Source organism: Phascolarctos cinereus, unplaced genomic scaffold, assembly GCF_003287225.1.
Source record: "Phascolarctos cinereus isolate Bilbo 61053 unplaced genomic scaffold, phaCin_HiC Scaffold_2;HRSCAF=192, whole genome shotgun sequence".
NCBI classification, from domain to species: domain Eukaryota; kingdom Metazoa; phylum Chordata; class Mammalia; order Diprotodontia; family Phascolarctidae; genus Phascolarctos; species Phascolarctos cinereus.
Genome location: NW_027555625.1, coordinates 164653017 through 164675612, shown reverse-complemented (window position 1 = coordinate 164675612; position 22596 = coordinate 164653017). Strand labels below are relative to the sequence as shown.

At 37.7% G+C, this 22596-nt stretch overlaps 1 protein-coding gene across 3 annotated transcripts in view; it reads right to left on the bottom strand.

Moving 5' to 3' along the window:
- Positions 1–22596, bottom strand: part of SEL1L2 (SEL1L2 adaptor subunit of SYVN1 ubiquitin ligase) — a 164380-nt gene that overhangs the window by 76632 nt on the left and 65152 nt on the right. For all 3 annotated transcript variants that reach the window (XM_078149715.1, XM_078149714.1, XM_020986232.2), the window contains 2 exons: positions 14364–14466; positions 2379–2541 (listed from right to left, as the gene is read on the bottom strand). In XM_078149715.1, the coding sequence (XP_078005841.1) occupies positions 2379–2541; positions 14364–14466 (266 nt within the window). The remainder of the gene's footprint in view (positions 1–2378; positions 2542–14363; positions 14467–22596) is intronic.

Below are 22596 nucleotides of genomic sequence, written 5' to 3'. Positions count from 1 at the left end.
AAAGATTGGATATGGGGGTGGAGTGAGAAAGAGTCACAGTTACTGCTCACGTAATAGACTTTCTCTAATCATATATACTATCTTCCATGGATGAAAAGGATTCATTTATAGTAGAGGTTTGTGGTTTGATTTTTTTTTTCTTGTGGTGATGACTTTGCAGTGAGTTACTGACATTTCTTCTTTCCTGGTCTTCGGCACACATTTATAAGGCTGAAGCCTTGGATGCAATCATTGGATTTGAGTTGCATGAGAACCTTTAAGATCAACTAAACCTAATCCTCATTTTAAAGATGAGGAAACAGAGTCACACAGGTATTAAATAGTAGAAATGAATCTGAACCCAGGAATCTGGCTCTGTGTTTCATATTCTTTCCCTTACCATTGTTGTAAGGGATTATGTTGATTATCTTCAATTTATCCTGTCTATAGCTTATTCATATGTAGAAGATTGCATGTAGTATCCCTGAGTAGATTGTGAGCTCCTTGAGGAGAAGGGAGTCTTTTATCTTTCTTTGTATTCTAAGCCCTTAGCAAAGTTCCTGACACATAGTAGGTGCTTAAGAAATGTTTATTGACTGACTGACTATTTATGGAGCTGCTTATTTCTGGGTAAAGGCAACTGGTGCATATGGGGACTAAACCCCAGACCATCAGCATGTTTGTTAGATGTGAAATGATCCCAGTTCATAAACTTCTCACATTCCTATTTCTATGACATTTTCAAATAATAATAATAATAAAAACCACACACATACACACTTTCTTAACAACAACCCTGTGAAATAGGTAAGGGTGTCCCAACAGTGATATATCATTAAGTGCAAGATATAGTTAAGAAAAGGTGGTGTCTTATGATGAATATCAAGGAATTATGTGACCAGTCAATAGCAGCTTTCTTCTCTTAGTTCAGGGTATAGGAATTTAAGTGTTCACTCTTTCCATTTTGATAAGCCTCCCTCCCTTATTATCTTCCTAATTTGTAGTACAGCACGAGGATAAATAGCTAATATCAGTTGCTGGGTCACCTACATAGTAATATCTTTTTTCCATTTTATTTATACAACGTCTGTGAACTAGAACTCAGTTTTAAAATATATTAGCAACAATAATACTGCGCTTTGTATACAAAGAAAATGCTATCCCTGTGCAGTCAGTAGGGATACATATTTTGAGGTTTTTAAACAGTGGCAATGGGTTTGTGATCATTCCATTCACTTGGAGACAGCCTGATGGGCTTATGGGCAGAGCAATAACTGAGGTGAGCAACTAGACATTTGACTTGGACACCAAATATAGAGGCCATTGACAACAGTTACAGAACTTCAGCAGCATAGAAACAACAGATTAGCTTTTAGTTAGTAAGTATAATTAGTTAATATAGGCAGCTACCAGATAGTGGGCTATGGTGAGCTCTTTACTCAGTAGAGGGCATCTACTTGAACATGATTTATATTTACATTTATTTGGCCTACATACAAAAATTCCTAGTAACAGTTCTATTTACTGGGTCCACCCAGTAATTAAGCCACATATGAGGCCTCAAGATGTTCCTTTGTCATCAATGACACTGTGCTTTAAACATGGATTTTGTACTTTTCATATCATTTGAGATTTTCTTCTTAGGAAATAATCATTTTCAGTGTATTCTATGCTTTATTAAAGTTCAAACATGTCAAATCTGTTGTCTCACTGTCATCTTTTAGTAGAAAGAAAATGTGCACTAGTTTGAAAGAGAAACATATAATGTCATTTTGTCCTTTTCATTAAAGGAAGTGATCAAAACATTTGACCTAATCCTAACACAGTCGTCAGGTTTCCAGAAGTAGAAGATGGAGATTTATTTGACTTCAGTATTCTATTATGATAGTTCAATGTTATTTTAAAGAGAAAATACATTTAGTTTCTAAAGAGACTTTTTAATTCTAGATAACCAGTCAATATATTCTGGTAGCAACTAGATTCACTTCTTGGTTTCTGTGTTCAATCTACTGGATTTTAGCTTAAAATGAAGTATAATTAACTTAAGGGTTCTGTATAGTCCCAGATTACCTGAAAACATGCAAGGAAAAAAAAGCATGTTCAGAAAATTTGAAATAGAGAATTGTGGGTTCTGAGCCTCAATCTTGCATCTTTGATTAACAGTTTGAATGGATGGAGCACCTATTCTGTGGTCCTACAATTGACTTACCTTATGATTCTAGGGAAGTCATGTTAAGTTCTCTTAAGAAGTCGTTGGTAAAGAGTGAATGTTATTGACTGGTTGCTTTTCCAAGTATGTGGTAAATATTTGTTAAATGATCTCTCTCTCCCTCTTTCACTCCCTCTCTCTGTATATATTGTATATATGTATGTAGCATTTCCCCCCAAAGTTGACTTACATTTTGTGCTTTATGAGATCCTTCACTTGCCAAGAATTCATACAGGACTACAGCTGCTGAAATGTTCTGAGCATGAAAATCACCAAAAAGCAAAGCGTCAGCCATATTCTCCATAGCTTTCAAGTTTCCCTTATCAGCTGCTTTGGCAAAGATTAGGTAGGCTCTGATTCAAGAACATGAAATTTGAAGTTTAATTTTCAAAAGTCAATTTTTTTCTGCTCTAGCACAATATTTGTCTTAAAGTGTTTGAATTCAATTGTTATTGCCATTTATAAAACAGGTTGTCTGGAAATGAATTGTTACATTTCCTTATCAGTAGAATTTTTTCCTCCTAAATGATCAATGGTCCGTGATTTTTATTTCAAATACAAGAGAAGTCTTAAGAGTTATAAAAAATAGACATTAGCACACTTCAATGCTTCAGGAACATCAGATTTCATAAGTGTAGGTGTTCTGCCCATTGATGTAGACCACAACCAGTAGCTTCCTATTTTACCTCTAAGATTGAATAGAAAGTCCTCTATGTGGCTTTCAAAACTCTGTAACTTGGCTACTTCCTATCTTTCCAGTTTTCTTATACTTTACTCACCTCCATCTACTCTGGGATCCAGTGACATGAACTGACTTACTATTGCTCACATACCACATTCCATTTTCTGGCTCCCCACATTTTCACTGTTTGTCCCCCATGTCTGAAACACTCTCCTGCCTCACATCTCTGCCTCTTAAACTTCCCTGGCTTCTTTCAAGTCTCAGCTTAAGTTCCACCTTCTGCAAGAAGCCTTCCCCAGGCCTCCTTAATCTTAATGCCCTCTATCTGAGATTACCTTCAATTTCTCCTGTATTGTCTTTGTACATAACAGTTTGTATGTTGTCTCTCCCATTAAACTGTGAGATCCTTGGGATCAGGAACTGTTGTTTGCCTTTTGCTTACCATGGTGCCTGGCAAACAGCAGGCACTTACTGAAGCAAAGCAGTGGATAGAACACTGATCCTGGAGTCGGGAAGACATGAATTCAAATCTAACCACTTCAAATCTAATTCAAATTCAGACATTTACTAGCTGTGTAACCTTGGGCAGGTTATGTAACTGCTCTCTGCCTCAGTTTCCACAACTGTAAAATGAGGATAATAATAGCACTATAAATACTAGGGTTGTTGTGAGGATGAAATGAGAAAATATTTGTAAAGTGCTTGGCACAGTGCCTGGCACATAGTAGATACTTGATTTTTTCCTTCTTTCCTTTCTTTCCTTCCTTCCTTTCTTCCTCCCTTCCCTCTACTCCTTCCTTCCTTTCCTCCTTTCTTCCCCTCCTTCCTCTTCTTCTTTCCTTCCCTCTACTCCTTCCTTCCTTCCTTCCCTTCTTCCCCTCCTTCCTCTTCTCCATTCCCTCTACTTCTTCCTTCCTTTATTCCTTCTTCTGTCCCTTCCTTCTTTTCTTCTTTACTTCCTTCTTCCCTCACTCCCTCTCTCCCTTCCTTCCTTTTCCTCCTCCTTTATCTTCTTTCTCACTTCCTTCTTTCCTCCCTCCTTCCCTTTATTCCTTCATACCTTCCTTTATCTCTTCTTGCCTTTATCTCTCCCTGCTTTCCTTCCTCTCTCCCTCCCTCCCTTCCTGACAACCTCTCTTCACCTTAGTAAATGGAGTGTCTATGACTGAAAAAAATCACCCAGTGGCTAACTTTCTAGTGACAATTCTCTCTGAATATTTCTCTGATGACAGACACATAGAATGCCAATAGATTTATTCTAAGAATCACAGAATTTCTGTCTAATCCAACCAATATCTGAAAATCTCTAGAATTTACCATCAAAGTGGTTGTCCAGCTTTCTCTAGATGTCTTCCAATGAGGGGAATCCATCCCATCCTACGTTTGTCCATTCCACTTTTTATCAGATAGCTGTGTTAGGAAGTTTTTCCTCATATCAAGCCTAAATCTCACCCTGCTACTTGTACTCATTGTTTTTGTTGTACTCATTTTTAGTTTTGCTATCAGGAGCCAACCAGACCAAATCCCTCTTCCAGGTTATGGCTTTCAAATACTTGAAGAGAATCACCATGCCCCCTCTGAATGTTCTCTTCTCCAGACTAACCAGCTAAATATGAGGTTCAACTGATCCTTCTATGTTGTTTACAATTTTTGTCACCCTACTCTTGTTGTTCTCCATCTCCTCATTGTCCATCCAGGACTGAATGCAATACTTCAGTAGTGGTCAGACCAGGGTGAAGTAAAACTATTCTGTGACTATCTTAATATAGAAGTAAGTTTGCATTAGCTATCTCAGGTGGCAATAGAGCACTAATGACTCATATCATAAATATTTGTACTCCATTGATCTTTTTTGGAAGAACTGCTGTCTAACTATACCTCCTCTGTTTTGTATTTGTGAAGTTGATTTTTTGAACCTAAGTGTAATACTTTACATTTATTTCTAGAAAATGTAATCTTATTTGATTTAACCCAATGTTGTAGCCTGGCAAGATATTTTGAACTCTGGCTTTGTCATCTTCTCATTTTTAAAGCATGCCATCAATTTGGTAGGACCTTCCAGAGCTGATGCTCTATTGGCTTACTTTTTGAGAGCCCCAAGGTCACCTCCCCACAATGGGTCACCAGAGTAGGACTATAGTGGAAAGTACAATAACATACACAACGGACAATTTACTATCTTCTTAAGCTGAGTTTCAAGTGAAGTAAGAAATTGAGGCAATCATCTGGAAACAGTGAACTCACCCAAATCTGAATACTTTTTATCTGAAGTATTATTTATCCCAAACTTATAGAAAATAGTGGAAATTGAGATTGGCATGTCACACCCATGAAGGAATTTTCATGAAAACAAAAGACCTTATATTCTAAAATGAATTTTGAAAAGCTAAAATCTTTGCTAGATGTAATAGTCTGACTAACTGGTTAAGCACAAACTTGTTATCTCTCACAGAAAATAAGGGCAAAGTGTATGCCTTGTGTCCTTCAATATGGATTACATAAAAGAAAAATCAACTGTTTTTTTTAAAAAAAACTTCAAAATTTTCATTTAAACTATTTGTAATTTATTGTACAAATTTTAAAGTTAAACACGTTCTTTAGCAATTAGGTGCTAATTAGGCTTCTTTTGGAGGAAAAAAGGGTAAATGGGTTAGAAACACAAATGCAGTAGAATCATACTATATTATTTCTCAGGGCAAAGATCTGAAACTACTATGTATCATAACAGACTAAGAACCTTGCAGAGGCTAAGACATGTATCAGAGATAGAAAGTATTTTTGGAATTTATTTTCATGCTTTAAACAGACAGAAAAATTAATATTCCTTTCAGGAAACATGAAGGCCAGAAGGCATTAACCCACACATGCCCTTGCTCCAATCTGATCTCAAAAAAACCCCATAAGGAAACCCAGGAAAGCCATCCAAATATACACATGCCTTGAATTCAAAATCAGGTATTTAGTCAACAAATGCTTACTATGTGCCAATTTCTAGGCAAAGCACTGGGGATACAAATAAAGGAGGAAAAAAGCCTCTCCCCTCAAAGGAGTATACATTCCAAAAAGGGAAACACTATGTAAACAATGAGGTATACACACACACACACACACATACACACACACACACACACACACATATACATTATATATGTATATATATATATATAGATAGATATATATATATATATATATATATAGATAGATATAGATATAGATAGATGGAGAGCAAGAGAGCGAGAGAGAGAGAGAGAGAGAGAGGCAGAGAGACAGAGAGAGACAGGGACAGAGACAGAGATAGAGAGAGTTAATGGCAGATAATATGAAAGGGGCAGGCTCTAGAACCTCAGGGAACCAGGAAAGGCCTTCTACAGAAAGTAGAACCTGAGTTGAGTCTTGAAGGAAGCCAAGGAAACAGGGCATTCCATGCATAGCAGACAGTCAATGGAAGGGCATGGAGATGAGAAATGTAGCACCATGTTTATGGAACTTTGGGTAAGCTAATGTGAGTAGATTCTAGAACGAGTGGAAGGGAGTAAAATGAACTCTAAGAAGATTGGAAAGGTAGGAGGGGGCCAGGTTATGGCTTTAAATGCCAAACAAAGGAGATTATTATTTGATTCTGGAGGTAATAGGCAGCCTCTGGAGCTCATTGACCAAAGGGTGACATGATTGGACTACAGAAAAATAACCCTGGCAGCTAAGTGGACAATGAATTGAGGAGGGTACAGACTTCAATCAGGGAGACTTAGAAGTCTATCATAATGGTCTAGGCAAGAGATGATGAGGGTCTGAATAAGGGTTATGGCTGTGTGAATGGAGAGAAGGGAACATTCATGAGAAATGTTGTAAAGGTAAAAATGACAAGTTTTGCAAGGGATTGGATATGTAGGATTAGTGAGAGTAAGGAGTCGAAGATAAATCTGAGATTGAAAATCTGGGAGTCTGGGAGAAATAGGGTACATTCAATAGCAAAAGTTTGAAGGACAAGGTTTGGAGGGAAAGATTGAGTTCTGTTTTGAATACATTGAGTTTTAGATGCCTATAGGATTATCCATTTTGATATGTCCAAGAGCCAGTTGGTGAGTGACTCTAGCTCAGGAGAGACTAGGGTGCATATGTGTAGATATGGGAATCATTTGCATAAAATGATAAATGAATCCATGGGAGCTGAAGGGAACACTAAATGAAATAGAGATAGGGCCCAGGACAGAGTCTTGGGAAATACCTATGGTTAATTGGCATGACATGGAGAAATAGCAAAGAGAGACATGAGAAGGAGCAGATAGGTGGAGAACCAGGAAGGGATTAGGAAAGGGAATAAGCATTTATATAGTGATTACTATATGCCAGGGCCTGTGCTAAGCACTATTTGCAAATATTATTTCATTTGATCCTCACAACAGCTCTGTGAGGTAGGTGCTATTATTCTCATTCCCATTTTATAGTTAAGGAAACTAAGTCAAACAGAGGGTAAGTAACTTGCTTAGAATCACATAGCTAGTAAGTGTCAGACTGGATTTGAACTCAGTATTTCCTGACCCCAGACCTAGTGCTCTATCTACTCTATCACCAGTTTCTTGTAGTGAGAGCAATCTCATTAGAGATTACCAGGAGAGAGCAATCTCATGAAAAGCTGGACAGAGAGAATCCAAGAGGAGAATGTGATCATTGGTAGCAAAGACAATGAAGAGATTATTGGTAACCTTGGAGAAGGTGGTTTCAGTTGAATGATGAGGTCAGAAGCCAAACTGAAGAGGGTTCAGAAAGGAGTCAGAGGAGAAAGTGGAAACAATGAGTATAGATGACTTTTTTCAAAGAGTTTAGTCATAAAGAGGAGAGATAAAAGATAGTATTTAGTAGGGATGGTAGGATCAACTGAGGGTTTTTAAAGGAGGGAAGCAGAGACATGTTGGTTGTTGTTTGTCTTTCATTCTTGAAGAGGATCATGCCATCAGGAAGGTAATGCCATGAGTTGCAAGTGAATTGGATTTAAGTGAGGGAGGGCTGTGCAAAGTCACCAGCCTCACTTTTTCCTCTAGAGACTTCTGGGTTCAGTAGCAAGATATTTATCAGGATGGCTAGAGATGGCCTCCAGACATGGTGGTAGACAGCAAGGAAGTGATAGGGACAGAAAAGGATAAGAGATATGTGAGATCAGAGAGAAATGGATCATTGAAATTAACCACATGTACTGCTTATTCTGGAACATGCAAGGGTGTAAGCAGCAGCGACATAGGATGAGCTAGATGGAGACTGAGACCAGGACAGAGTTGGCCTGGTGTAGGAGTCCTGGATATCAGTGTTCTTTGTACAGCTGAAGTTTTGAAAACTAAAAAGTTTGTAAATAGGTAGCTAGTACCTAGGTACCTATTTTGACAGTTAGCAGCATTTAAGAGTGCTAAATGATAATTAAAATGGGATTTTTTAATAGCACTTTATGCTTTAGAAAAATGCTTAATGTATATCTCATTTCATGCTCACAATAACCCTTTAAAGGGAACGGACAAGTGCCATGTTCCCTATTTTAGATGAAGAAACTGAGGCTAAGAGAGGGTAGGAAGTGGCAGAGCCTAGAATGCAGATTTCTGGAGAAACTGTGGAAGGTAACTGTTATCTGGACCTGGGTCTGATTGGGAATGAGTGAACTGTTGCTGAAGTATAAGTGACAGGGACCTCGGGAGGAAATGACTATTTAGCTTCTTAGACTACAATGATAGTCAAAGAGGGAAGTACTAATAACAGTCTAATGTGCATCTTAAATTGTGGGGGACTGAATTTCAAACAATTGAGAGAAAAGATAGGTAGCCTTCCATGGCATTAGGTTCTACAGAGACAGCCTACTTGAGAGGGATGGTATGATCTCAAGAATGAATTTTTTTCTTTTCTCTTTTTCCTTTGGTGAGGCAATCAGGGTTAAGTGACTTGCTTAAGGTCACATGGCTAGTAAGGGTGAAGTGTCTGAGGTCAGATTTGAACTCATGTCCTTTTGATTGCAAGGCTTGCGCTCTATCCACTGTACCACTTGCCTGCCTCAAGAATGCATTTTTTTTGAAGACAGAACTAGAGATATTTATCATAGGAAAGAAATGAGCCTTAGGGAAGGGGATAAGCATTTATATAGTGATTATATATGCCAGGGCCTGTGCTAAGTACTATTTATAAATATTATTTCATTTGATCCCCACGACAACTCTGTGAGGTAGGTGCATTCCCATTTTACAGTTAAGGAAACTGAGTCAAATAGAGAGTAAGTAACTTGCTCAGGGTCACATAGCTAGTAAGTGTTAGACTAGATTTGAACTCAGTATTTCCTGACTCCAGAACCAGGGTTCTATCTACTCCATCCTAAGCTCTAAGAGGTGAATGTAAATGCACTGGGGGCTAATTGACCAAATTATTATTACTATTACTATTATTATTATAATTTTGGTAAAGCATTTGGGGTTAAGTGATTTGCCCAGAGTCACAGCTCATAAGTGTTGAATGTCTGAGGCCAGATTTGAACTCAAGTCCTCTTGACTCCCAAGCTGGTGCTCCATCCACTGTGCCACCTAGCCTTTTTAAAAGGTGCCTATTATGCCCATCCATTGAGGAATAGCAAAACAAGTTGTGGCATATGAATGTAATGGAATATTACTGTGTTATAAGAAATGATGAACATGATGGATACAGAGAAGCATGGAAAGACTTATGTGAACTGATGCAAAGTAAAATAAGCAGATCCAGGAAAATAATGTACACAATGAGTGCAACAATGTAAGCAGAGAGAGCAACACAGCAAAACTGAAACTGAATGCTACAAAATTATAAAGACCAAGCTTTGCCCCCAAAGAACAGCTATGGGAAGACATTTCCCTCTGCTTGTTTGCAGAAGTGGGGAATCATTACACAGAACTGCAACATTGGATCCCCCCCTACATTTTTTGGGGAAATTCCTCCATATTCCCCCATAGTTTTGCCGAATATCCCCCCCTGCTTTGTTATAAGGGGTGGTTCTCTGGGAGGGATGAAAAGGAAGGAAACAGTATAGGTAATATACAAATGACACCAATATTTATTTTCTAAATTTATTTTCTAAAAAGGCATCTGTAGAAGATAGAAGTAGAGTCAGATAGGTCTTTGGGCCTCTTCAGTGATTCTGAGTTACATTTAAAAATTTTTTTTAAATTTTAAATTTTTAAATTTTTTTTCTGAGTTACATTTACTGATGATGAATATCAAAATGGGCCAATTTTTCTTAAAGAAAGTGTGGGATTAGTGCAAGTAATGATAAAATCTAAAATAAATGAAGGCTGAATAAATGAATGAATGAATGAAGAAGACATTTTGGGCAACTAGGTGGTGAAGTGAATAGAGTGCCAGGCCTGGAGAAAGGGAGGTCCAAGTACAATTCCAGCCTCAAACACTTACTGTGTGACCCTGGGCAGGTCACTTAATCCTGTTTGCCTGAGCTTCCTCATGTGTAAAACAAACTGGAGAAGGAAATGATAGACTACTTCAGTGTCTTTGCTAAGACAACTTTAATGGGGTCAGGAAGAGTTAGACATGACTGAAACAACTGAACAATAACAACACATGTCAAACACTGTACTGAGTACTAGGGATGGAAAAACAAAAGCAAAGACAATGTCTGCTGTCAAGGAGTTTACAATAACAAGGATAACACGTATGGGGGACAACATTTATAGAGTTGCCAGGAGGGTGGTTGGAAAGGCATATCCAAGGCCATATAACTAAATAAGGTGTAGAGAGTCACGCTAGAGTAACCTAATTTCCTTATTTGACATTTTTACTAGACAGATAAATCAAGAAAATTCTCTTGGCACAGAATACCTGGGATGGTCAGTGGAACCATAGAGGAATAGACTGACAACACACCGTTTCCAGGAACATGGTTCCAGAACTCGAAAACAGGATCAAGACTGAGGGCAAGAAGATGGTGAGAGAATAAATTGAAGAAGGGGCTGGACTAGCTGGCTTGATATAATGGGTGATGCGCCAAGCAGGACCCCAGGGACCTCAGGATAGGAGTTATGGAGATGAAAGAACAAAATCCTGAAGGTCATGGCTTTCTGGGCTGAACAGCAAAATGGCCAGTGAAAAGATGTTTGAATGTCAAGGTCACCAAAAGAGATTTCTTAGTTCCTGGAGATAATACAAAAGTTTAAGAGAAAAGACAACTAGAAAAATAACTTCCTATTTTGTTTCTCTTTTTTCTATCACAGAGAATAATCATCAGACTGGGAAATACAGAATAGAAGTAATCAATAAGGTCTGCAAGCATGAAATTTCAATCTCTTTTCTTAGTTAACTCCTTTTGCAGCTTTTGACATGGTTTTCCATCCCCTCCCCCACAACCAAGATGCTCTCTCCCTCTTTGGCTTCAATAACATAGCTCTTTCCTGGTCCTCCTTCTACATGTCTGACTGTCCTTTTACTAGTTCATCAACCATATCTCATACCTTAACCATGCTTATCCTCCAAATTTTGATCCTGAAGCCCTTTCCTCCTCTCTTTTCACACTCTCACTTAGTGATCTCATCAGCTCCCTTGGGTTCAATTATTATCTCTATGACAGTGAATCCAAAATCTATATTATACATCCATCCCCAATATCTTTCTCCCTTGTGCTCCAATCCCCAATCACTAATTGTCTGCCAGACATTTCTTCTACATGAGTGAGGCAGAGTGGAGTAGTGAAAAGAACGCTGGTTTCAAAGTCAGATGACTTGGGTTCAAATATTGGCTCTTCAGCTTTCCACCTGTACAATCTTGAGCAAATCACTTCACATCTCTTTGGGCTTCAGTTTCCTCATTTGCAAAATTAAGTGGGGCAGGGCTGGATCAGATATTTAAGATCCCTTCCAGTCATAAATCTAAGAAATAAAATTCTGTAAGCACCTCAAACCCAACACGTTCAAAATAGAACTCCTCTTTTCCCCTAAAACCATCCCTTCTCCAAAGCTCCCTATTTCTGTTAAGGGTAGTACCTAGTATTCACCAGAAAATCACCTAGTCTGCAGCATCAATCATTCTTGACTCTTCTGTATTCTTCAGCTGTCATATGCAATCAGCTGCGAATTTTTAGCAAATTTACACTCACAGCATCTCTTGCATCTTTCTCTTTGTGCTCATTGTTTATCTTAGTTTAGGCCTCATCACCTCTTGCCCAGACTAATTACTAGTCTCATAATTACTGGCACTCTGCTTCCAATCTTTTCTCTCTTCCATTCATCTCCTCTATAGTTGACAAAATAATCTTTCTTTAACACAGACATGAATAGATCATTTTAAGTCTCAAAAATCTTTTAAAAACTTCCCTGTTATCACTCTAGGATCAAATACAAATTTCTCAGGCTAGTGTTTAAGGCCCTTTACAATCTAGTCACAGCCTATGTAGACTTACTAGATTTCACAAACTTTGTTCTAGCCAAACTGGCCTGCTCCTTCAAACTTGGCATTCTGCCACCCCCTGTCTTTGTAAAAGGTTGTAACCTGTGCCTGAAACACTCTCTCTCCTTCCCTTGGACTCTTATAATCCTTAGCTTTCTTCAGTACTCAGCTAGATACAACCTCTGTGAAGCCTTTTCTGATTCCATCTCCATCCTCAGATAATCTTGTATTTACTTATTTGTTTATATGTTATATCCCCAAATAGATGTAAGCTACCTGAAGAAAAATACTGTTTCTCTTTTTTGTCTTTGTATCTTTTTAAGGCCTAGCACATAGAAGGAAATTAATAATTAAAACAAAAAACAAAACCTGAAGTATTAAGAGAACACCTGAATATTCTCAATGAGTTCAAGGCACCGGACTAAGCCAAATCTATCCCAATATAATAAAAGAAATCATAGATGTGTTTGCTGGGACACTGTTGATGATCTCTGAAAAACTGTGAATGTCATAAAAGAGACCATGGGACTTGGAATAGGCAAACATTTTCCTGATGATTGAAAAGGCAGCTTCTTTAGACTTTTGGCCAGTAAATTTGATTTTAATTGCTGGCAAATTAAAGAATGCATTATGAAAAGATAGTCTGAGAGGTCCTAGAAAGTGAGACAGTGACCACTCTGAACCAGTGTGGGTTAATGATGAACAAGTCATAGAATTGTAAAAAGGTAGCTTAGATGTCATCTACTCAAATCTTCCATCCCCAATTTAGAGATGAGAAAACTGAAGCTCAGAGCATTGAATTGACTTGTCAGGCAGGTAGTCGGAAGCAATTATTAAGCAAGGCCCTATGGTAAGCAATGGGCATACAAAAAGAGGCAAAACAACGTTGCTGCCTTCAAAGATGATACATTCTAAAGCAGGACACCACACAAAAATAACTGGGTAGTTGCTAAGTACATACTGAGTAGATAGAAAGTAATTTGATACATATCCAAAGAAAGAACTATGGAGTCTGAATGCAGATTGAAGCATACTATTTGCCATTTTTTTTTCTTCTGTTGTGTTTTGTTTCTTCTTTCTGGTGGTTCCTCCTATTGGTTCTAATTCTTTCTTACAACATTGCTAATGTGAAAATATGTTTAATAGGAGTGTGTACGTATAGCCTATATCAGATTGTGTGCCATCTTGGGGAGGGAGATGAAGAGGGAGAGGGAGAAAAATTTAAAACTCAAAGCCTATGGAAGTGATTGTTGATAAATCAAAATAAATTAATTTAAAAAAAAGAAAGCAATCTGAGAGGGGAAAGCATTATACAAGGCCACATGACTAATAAGTGGTTGAGAATCTTGCTAGACTAACTTGATTTTTTTCCAGCAAAATGAGGAGAGAGATAGGCTAAATGGATTCAAAACTAGTTGAACAGTTGTACCAAAAGATGAATGATTAATGAGTCAGTCTATAAGGAGGTATAGAGGTCTACTCTACTTTCAGAGAAATAAATATAAAGTCCTGCATTTCAATTCAATAAATCAGCTGCCAAGACAGCAACAGTTAATGACACATGCTAGCAAAAAAGACATTCAGATGAGGATGAGCTTACTGCATTTGTAATCCAACACACATTTTCATAGGACTTATGCAGATAATTAAGGACAAATTGGACGTTTTTATCTGAAATAGCTAGATAATTACTATAATTGCCCATTTTACATGGTCCTTCAGGAACTTACTTTCCAATGCCAATCCTTGTTCATTTAATAAATACATTTTGTTTGATTTGGCTTATCTGTATAATTTATTAAACAGTGAATTTGATCATTTTAAAATTTAGGATTTTAAGCAAATGCCATCAAGCTATTAATAAGGCCATATATACAATGGATCTTTATGTTTTCTCCTTTGAATTTCTTGGCATAATATTTTTTTTGGCAAGGCTTTGTTTTTTTAAATGTTCTGTGTTGTATTTATGAGGAAATATGAACAAGAATAGCTCTCAGAAGTATGTGAGGGGCTGTAACCCGTACCAGTAGGAAGGAGTGTTCACCCTGATGAAACCAGGACTCTTTGAAAGTATTAAAAGATAACAGAATATAGACTCACTCTTCTTTTTGTTTCTGATTTTTGGACTGGTGTAACATTCTGGTGCCCAATTTGAAAAGGCGATCTCCTTCCACAGTTTGATTTCTCTTCATTTGTCTTTTTACTACATAAGTACAAACAGAACACAAAATAAATAAAATAGCCCTATGCTTTTAGTTTAGGTCTTTAATAATACGTATTACAAATCATAGTACATACTTTTTATAGTACGCTATAGTTTTCAAAATACTTTTTGCATTTGATCCTTACAGTGTCATCATTGGGAAAGGCTAGGAATTATTATTCCCATTTTATAGGGAGGATTGTGGTGCTCGGAGGAGTTATATGACTTGTCCAACCCAGAGCTAAAATAGAAGAGGAGGGGAGAACTCAGATCATCTGATACCAGTCCTCTGCTCTTTCTACTATACAACATTGCCTCTAAAAGAGGTTTTTAATGTATTTAGCAAAAGCTGTGATTCAAAACTTGAGGAATCAAAATAGGAAGCTATTTTAAATGAGAGGGACACAATGATTCCATATTCCATTAATGAGACCACAAAGAACTATTAATGGCCCTGATCATTTGCTAAGAGAAGACACAAAAACATGTTACTTCCTTTACAACCTCATCCTTTTTCCTTCTGACAACTCATCTAGAAAGTATGGTCCCCATCTTTGTGGGTTTAGAAACTTTGTCAGTTTGTTTAAGTGTGAAGTTTTTTTTCCCCGCTTAAAGATGATTTGCAACTATTTTTGGACAACTTGGGCTACCTAATCAATTTTGTAAGAGAGGGCACTTTTAGTACCTAATTTCTTCTTTGAATTACATGTTATCAAGTCTTTGGATTAAAGGCACATTTTCTAATGGGAAAAACCTATCAAATCGGCTTTGCAAAAGCAACTCCTTCTATTTAAATACCCAGTGAATGAACTGGAATTGAATTTAAAGTCTGCTCTTTATACACATTTACGCCCGGAAATCATTAACATCTGTAATTTTCCTTTTATAACATTCTTTCATTTGCAATTCTTTTCAGGCTCTGCATTTGTTTTGAAAAACAAATCTATGTTATCAGTGGAGTTCCCAACCTAAAACTAAGGTCTTTTATCTTGATGGGTGTTTTATTTATTTGTGTGTGTGTGTGTGTGTGTGTGTGTGTGTGTGTGTGGTTTGACACATCATAGGTTTGTAAAAAACATCTATTGTGAATTCTGGCTATATGCAGTTATGACATTCTGTATATATTACTCTGTATTTTAGTCTGTATGTGCTTATATATGAACACGTTGATTCTGAAGATAGACTATAAGTTCCTTAAGAACAAGGATTGCTTATTTTTTTTGTCTTTGTATTTTCAGAGCCTAACTCAGTGTTTGGCATGTAGTGGGCTCTCAATAAAGGTTAGTTGATTGATCAAAGGGGAGAGTGCACCAGAAATTTTTTTTGGGGGGAGACCTGGAAAGGCCTTGTGTTGGAAATGGCATAAACCTTTAAAAGTGAAATTTCTCTGGAGTTATAGAGGACATAGCGTATTCTAACAGAGTACTTGAAAAAAAAGTGTTGCGGGGGTAGAGAAGGAGAGTGGGTGAGAAGGGAAGCCCTCTGTGCTTAAACAGATGGTAGTATTTTAAGTCATTTTGGAAATACTGCAAAAAAAAATTTGGAGCAGCGCCAATAAAACATTAAGTTGCTGTATGAAAACGTGTCAGTCAATAGGATAGCCAAAAAATAAATCCACCTGTACAAGAGACTCTAATTCCCTCCCAATGCTACAAGCTGTTCTTTTGTATAGCAAGGGGATGTTGAGAACCTGGCAGCTGCAATAAGTGCCATCTATTGTGGAGCTCCATAGAATTATCCATTTAAAAAAGGATTACTCTGGTTGGGGTCTATCAAGGCAGAAAGAGTCCAAAATGGTTCCACCCTGGTCTGTTTCCTCATCTGTAAAATAAGTATGGTAATAGGACCTATCTCCCATTTCATAGGGTTATTGTGAGGATCAAAAGAGATAATATATGTAAAGTGCTCTGCATCCTTAAAAAATTCCATAAATATTAATGGCTCAGTTTGATGGATTACGAAATAATAAAGATTAATGTGCTGGAGAGGCAGGACAATGTTATTTTCTTCTGAATTCAAATTTTGTGTGGCCATAATCACAGGGTGTCAATTTAGATTCTTCAGAAGGAAGCAATCACCTTTGCTTCAAAGGGTGAATTTACCTAGCTTTTCCCTAAGTAAATTCTAGAGTCTTAAAGAAGTCACTAGAGAAAAACAGAAAGACATCCAATAACAATAACAATAACTGGCATTTCTATAGTGCTTTAAGGTTTGCAAAGAACCTTACAGGTCAACTTACATGTTAAATCCTCAATGTTTGTTCCTATATCGGAGTATACAACAGCCCAAACAGTGTATAGCCCCAAAGTGTAAGAATAACACAGGTGTTTAAAAAAAAAAGGTCATTCTTAGAGATGTATTGCTGATAAAACTAGGGTATTTTCCAAATCTCACTAAGGATGCTCCAGCGAGAATATTAAAATGTCTTCAGATCTCATTCAAGAGACTCAAAATGTAACTAGCAAGATAAGCTGGGGTCTACCTAATTGCTGGCCCTTCAAAGGTATGTTACTATAAAAAAAGAGAATGGGAATGCCTAGAATCAAGAAAAAGTTGAGTCCGAGACTAAGTAAGATCAGTCAGTGTTTATCAAGCTTTGTCCAGACAAAAGAAGCTCTGATTCTACAAAGTGGCACTGGTTTTCTAGGCAAAATCACCCTATCCTAGAAAATGACAATTCTTCAAGCTACTATAACCTGATAAAAATATCCTTTAAGGCTATCCAATTCCAATTCTCTTTGCTCTAATGATATGTTTATTAAGAAACTTTCTAGTCTATAATTTGGTCTCTTCTTTAGTATGCTGACCTAATAGGAGGGAATGCCTTCTTTAAATGATTATTTATCCTTACAGATATAGTCCTCTTTGTAAATTAATCAGCTGGCATCCTAGTTTTTAAATCAATCTCTTCTGTGAGTTTGTTTAGTGTGACTATGTTTCTTAGAGCCTCATCACTTTTCAGGAAAGTGATAAAGTTTTTTAATCCATAAAGACGATTGAACAGACTGTGGATTCACCATGACCCGCCCCTCCCCAAATTGCAGATACCCTCTAAAAGGCCCTGCCTGTCTAGCTCTGTCTTTGTCTCTTTCTTGGTCACACTCTTTCCTATCTCTTTCCAAAATGTTCAAGAAAGGGGGTGATATTCTACACTTATGGTTAAGTGTGTTAGAAGGTTAAACAATTTTAAAAGCATTTTTTTCTTTTAACAAAACATTTTTAAATGACAGTTTCAAATTAGGAAACAATTTTTAAAATGTCTCTTATGATCCTTTTATTCTCCCATGTGTGAGCTTTGCTTTGTTGTATAATTTAGAGTTTTAGGGTTAGAGTTAGAAAAGACCATAGAGGTCATCTAGTCCAATTGCTTCACTTCAGAAGCTCACAGGATCACAATTTAAGAGCTGGAAGAGACCTTAGATGCCATCAAGTTCAACCTTTCGTTTTATAGATGAGGAAGCTAAGTCCTGGAGAGCATAAATGACTTATTCATAATCATACAGTTAATACATATGTATCTAAGGCAGGATTGAAACCCAGGTCTTTCTGCTTCTAGTTTCAGCCCTGTGAACCGTACTGGACCACACTGTCTCATACACCAACAGAAAAATCCACATTTATGCAAAGGCAGACCCTTTGTATGAATCTGTATGAACATATAAGAAAAATTAGCCATATCTGTATTGTTGCTTGTAATAAAGTAATCATTCCACTAGGTTAGCTAGGTAAGGCAGTGTATGTAGTGCCAGGACTGAAGTCAAGAATACTTATCTTCCTGATTCAATTCTGGCCTTAGGCTCTTACTAGCTGTGTGACTCTGGGGAAGTCACTTAACCCTGTTTGCCTCAGTTTCCTCAACTGTGAAAGGAGCTGGAGAAGAAATGGCAAACCACTCCAGTATCTTTGCCAAGAAAACCCCAAATGGGGTCGCAAAGAGTAGGACATGAGTGAAAAACAAAGGAACAACAAATCATTCTACTAATTAGTTAAGTCATTCATAGCTTTTTTGTTTTTCATGTGAGTGGAGGTATACACAATGGCTGTGCCTAGATATGAAAGAGGATTTATTTTAGTTAATTCATTCCCCCTACTCCACCCTTCCAATTAATTCAGTCTAACATCTAGTCAATTAAGCCAAATAATTGACTAGTTGTTTTGTCTAAATTGGCTGTGGGGTTTTAAAGATCTTGGTTGGGCATCATAAGAGCTGGTATATGATTATATTCACAATGAATACTTTATGTATAAATCTTTGAAGGTACTTTAAAAAATTGTAAATATGCCTACCTATGAAGAGACAGATGGATGAGTGTGCATTGAAATTACTAGACGGAGTATCAGGAGGTTTGGTACAGAGAAGTGAGAAGTTCAGTTTATAGCATCTTGCTGTGAATGAGGAGTCATATGAGATAAGGCTGCAAAGGTAGACTGGGACCAGTATTATAGAAGAATTTAAGTACTAGGCTAAGGGGTTAGTACCTTATTGACTCTTAATGACTTTTAGGCTGATGCTACCTCTTCGTTGTACAGTCATTTCAGTAGTGTGAAATTATGTGATTTCATTTAGGGTTTTCTTGGCAGTAATACTGTACTGATTTGCCATTTTCTTTCTCCAGCTCATTTTACAGATGAAGAAACTGGCCAATAGGATTAAGTGACTTACCCAGAGTTACACAGCTAGTGTTTGAGTTCAAAGTTGAACTCAAGATGGGTCTTCTTGACTTTCGGCCCAGCATTTTATCCACTGCACCACCTATTTGCCCAATGTAAGTCATTTAGTTCACTGGAACCTGAACCAGAATCCTTTCTACAGCTTATTCAGTAAAAGGTATTCTAGACTTTGCCAGTCCTTTTGTACCACTATTTCCAAAGGCAGCATATACCACTTTTGGGCTTTCTTTTGCCAAGAATGATTGGTAGACAATTTTCAACAAAGGGAAGAGTCTTCAAGCTACAAACCAGTGGCCTTGGCTTGAATTTTGACAAAATTCTAGAGTATATATTAAAGAGATATTTTGAGAGTATTTAGAAAGGCAAATGGGGATCACTGAGAGACAGCATAGCAGAACAGGTCATTTTCTTACTGGACAATTTTTCTGGAACTAGGGAAAACCCTAAGTTTAGTTTACCTGGATTTCATTAAAGCATTTGATAACATCTCATAAAGTCCTTGAGCAAAAAAGAGAGGTGTGGACTGGACAATGGATTGTAAGTAGATTGAGGACTGGTTGAATGATCTGACTGAAAGAATAGTGATTAATGCAGGGAGTTTTCCAGGAGAACACTATAGAACTCAGTTCTCAACCTTATTTGTTTAAGATTTTTATCATTGACTTGGGTCAACTTGTCAAATAAATGACTCAGAGATGGGGGGGAGGGAAATATCTAACATGTGGGGCAGCAAAAATATACTCCTGAAAGATCCTAAAATAGGTTAGGATGGTGAGTTAAGTCTAATAAGGTTAAATAGAGATAAGTGTAAAAACTTATATAATTAAAAAAACCCCAACAACAGTTAAGTATGGCATACAGGAGGTATGACTAGACAACAGCTCACATGACAAAGATCTGAGGCATGCCTGTGATCCAACCTACCAGGGAGACTGGCAGATCTCGAGTATGGGAGTCTGAGCTGCAGTGGGCTATACCACTGGGTTGTCTGCACCAAGTTCAGCATCAGTATAATAAGCCTCCAGAAGGAAAATGAGACCACCAGGTTGATTCAGGAGGGTTGAACCAGTCCAAGTCAGAAAACTAAGGAGATCAAAACTCCTGAGTAGATTAGTAGGGAATCAGGGATCAACCTGTGAGAAGCCCCTACACTTTCAGTTGTGCTCATGGGGAGACCTAGTTTGGGAAGGAAAGAAGAGAAGAAAAGAAAAAAGAAAAGAAAGAAAAAGAAATAAATGGAAGGAAAGGAGGAAGGAAGAAAGAAGGAAGGAGGGAGGAAAGTAAAGGAGGGAAAAAAGAAATAGAAAGAAAAAGGATCCGGGGATTTAAGTGACTACAAGCTGTCAACAATGTGACATGCAAGCCAAAGAAGTTGTGATTTTTTTTTTGGCCAGCACCTGGAGTTTTATTGGTGTCGGATTTGCCTTGGTGAGGAAACTCCCTCTACCAATGCAGCTCTGCAACTACTTTGCAACATAAGAGTATTAAAAAGTTGTCTGAAGCATTGAGAGAATAAATGATTGTCTAGGGTCACACAGCCAGCCTGTGTCAGAGGTGGGGTATAATGATCTTAGGCTGCTTTAAAAGAGGCCTACTGTCCAGAAAAGTGAGATGATAGACCCACTGTACTCCATCTGTAGTTAGACAATAAGTGGAATATTGTGTTTATTTCTGAGTACCACAAGGACAGAGACAAAAGGTAGGGTATCTAGGAAAATAACTAGGATGGTGAGAGGACCATATAAAAACTGGTTGAACGAACCAGGGATATTTAGCTAGGACAAATCTTGAGAGTGTGAAGGGACAAACACAATAGCTCTTTTCAAATATCTGAAAGGCCTTTGCGTGGAAGAGGAATGAGACATTCAATTTGGTCCTAGAGGGAAGAACTTGAAGCAATAGGTCAGCAGTGCAAAAAGACTTGGGCTCCGCATAAGGAAACTTCTAAACAATTGGACTGTCCAGAAGTGGTGTGCGCCCCCTCAAGAGGTAGTGGGTTCCCTCTCACTGGGGTAGAGGGTGATTATTGGTTGGAGATGTTAGAGGGGGAATTCCAGTGTAGGTATGGGTTGGACTAGATGGTCCTGCAAGTCCTTCCCAGATATGAGATCTTATTATTCTGTGATTTGTCACTTGGATTGCACTTCTTCCTTTTGTGGTCAGAATACCTAATTTGTGGGACTTACTAAATGTTAGTTTTGTTGGTTGACAGTTCACAGCTAAGAGAGTTTTATTGAAAGAGAAATGGTACAACAAGATGTCATTAATAGTGGAGATAGTCTTCAAATGAGCTGTCATCTATCTTCCTTGAATGGTAAAAGCATATGCTCTATCTACTCCAGGGAGTTTGGGCTCAGAAGTTTTGGTTAAACCAATAGCAAATGACAGAGAAAGAAGTTGCTGATTATTGACTATACAGATGTTACGTTTCCAATTGCCCCCAGGATAATACAACTAAGGAAAGAGAGAGTGGGTTTTCTTTTTTTTTTTTTTGCATACTTCACAGCTCTAGGCAAAGTACCTCATACATAGTAAGCCCTCAATGAAGATTTCATGGTGGATTTGTTGTTTAAGCCATGATTGTTGTTGTAATGGAGATGGTGTATAAAAGGAGAAAATAAATTTAAGGAGGATAGTGATCTGAGCATGTCTTCAGAGATGCAGGTAAAAGTTATCAGCTTTAGTTTGGATAGAAAGGATCTCTTTGAAGCTTGTTAAAGCTAGTTAAAGCACTAGCTACCAGGGATATAATGGGAGTTAAAAGCCATTTACTTCCCAGAACCTAAATAACAAGTGGTCCTGGGAAAATCCTAAGGAGCTTGAGTAAGGATGTTGGAAAAGAGAGATTTGACTTGAAGGGCTATTTTCTTTCTGTTGAGTGTGGCTATGGGCATGACTAATAAGAGTTGGAATTAGTTGATTAGCCTAGGGACAGCTTCATAAAAAATTATAACATTCCTTTAGAAGAAGGAAAAGGAATAATCAGTTACATAACACCTACTATGTGCCTGACACTGTGCTAAGTGCTTTACAGATGGTATTTGTATCCTTATAACCATACTGGGAGGTAGGTGTTATTATTATTATCATCATAGTTGCCATTTTACAGTTGAGGAAACTGAGGCAGAGGTTAAGTGACTTGCCCAGGGTCACATAGCTAGTAAGGGTTTGAAGCTGGATTTGAATTCAGGTCTTTTTGATTCCAGGCTCAGTGACCTATCTACTGTGCCACCTAGCAGTTCAATGGAAGAAGCCTCAATAGTTGAAGAAAGCTTCAGCAAATGGCGGAAGCCCAACAGCACATACCAGCAGCAGTTAAAGGAATAGTAATATCTCTCCATGTCAGACTTTTAGTAAAAACTATTTTGATTTCCTTGCTAGGCAAAGGGAAGAATGCAATAAGAAGAGTATGAGCATTGGATGGTGGAAAGATGAGATTTAGAGGCAGAAGAACAGAAT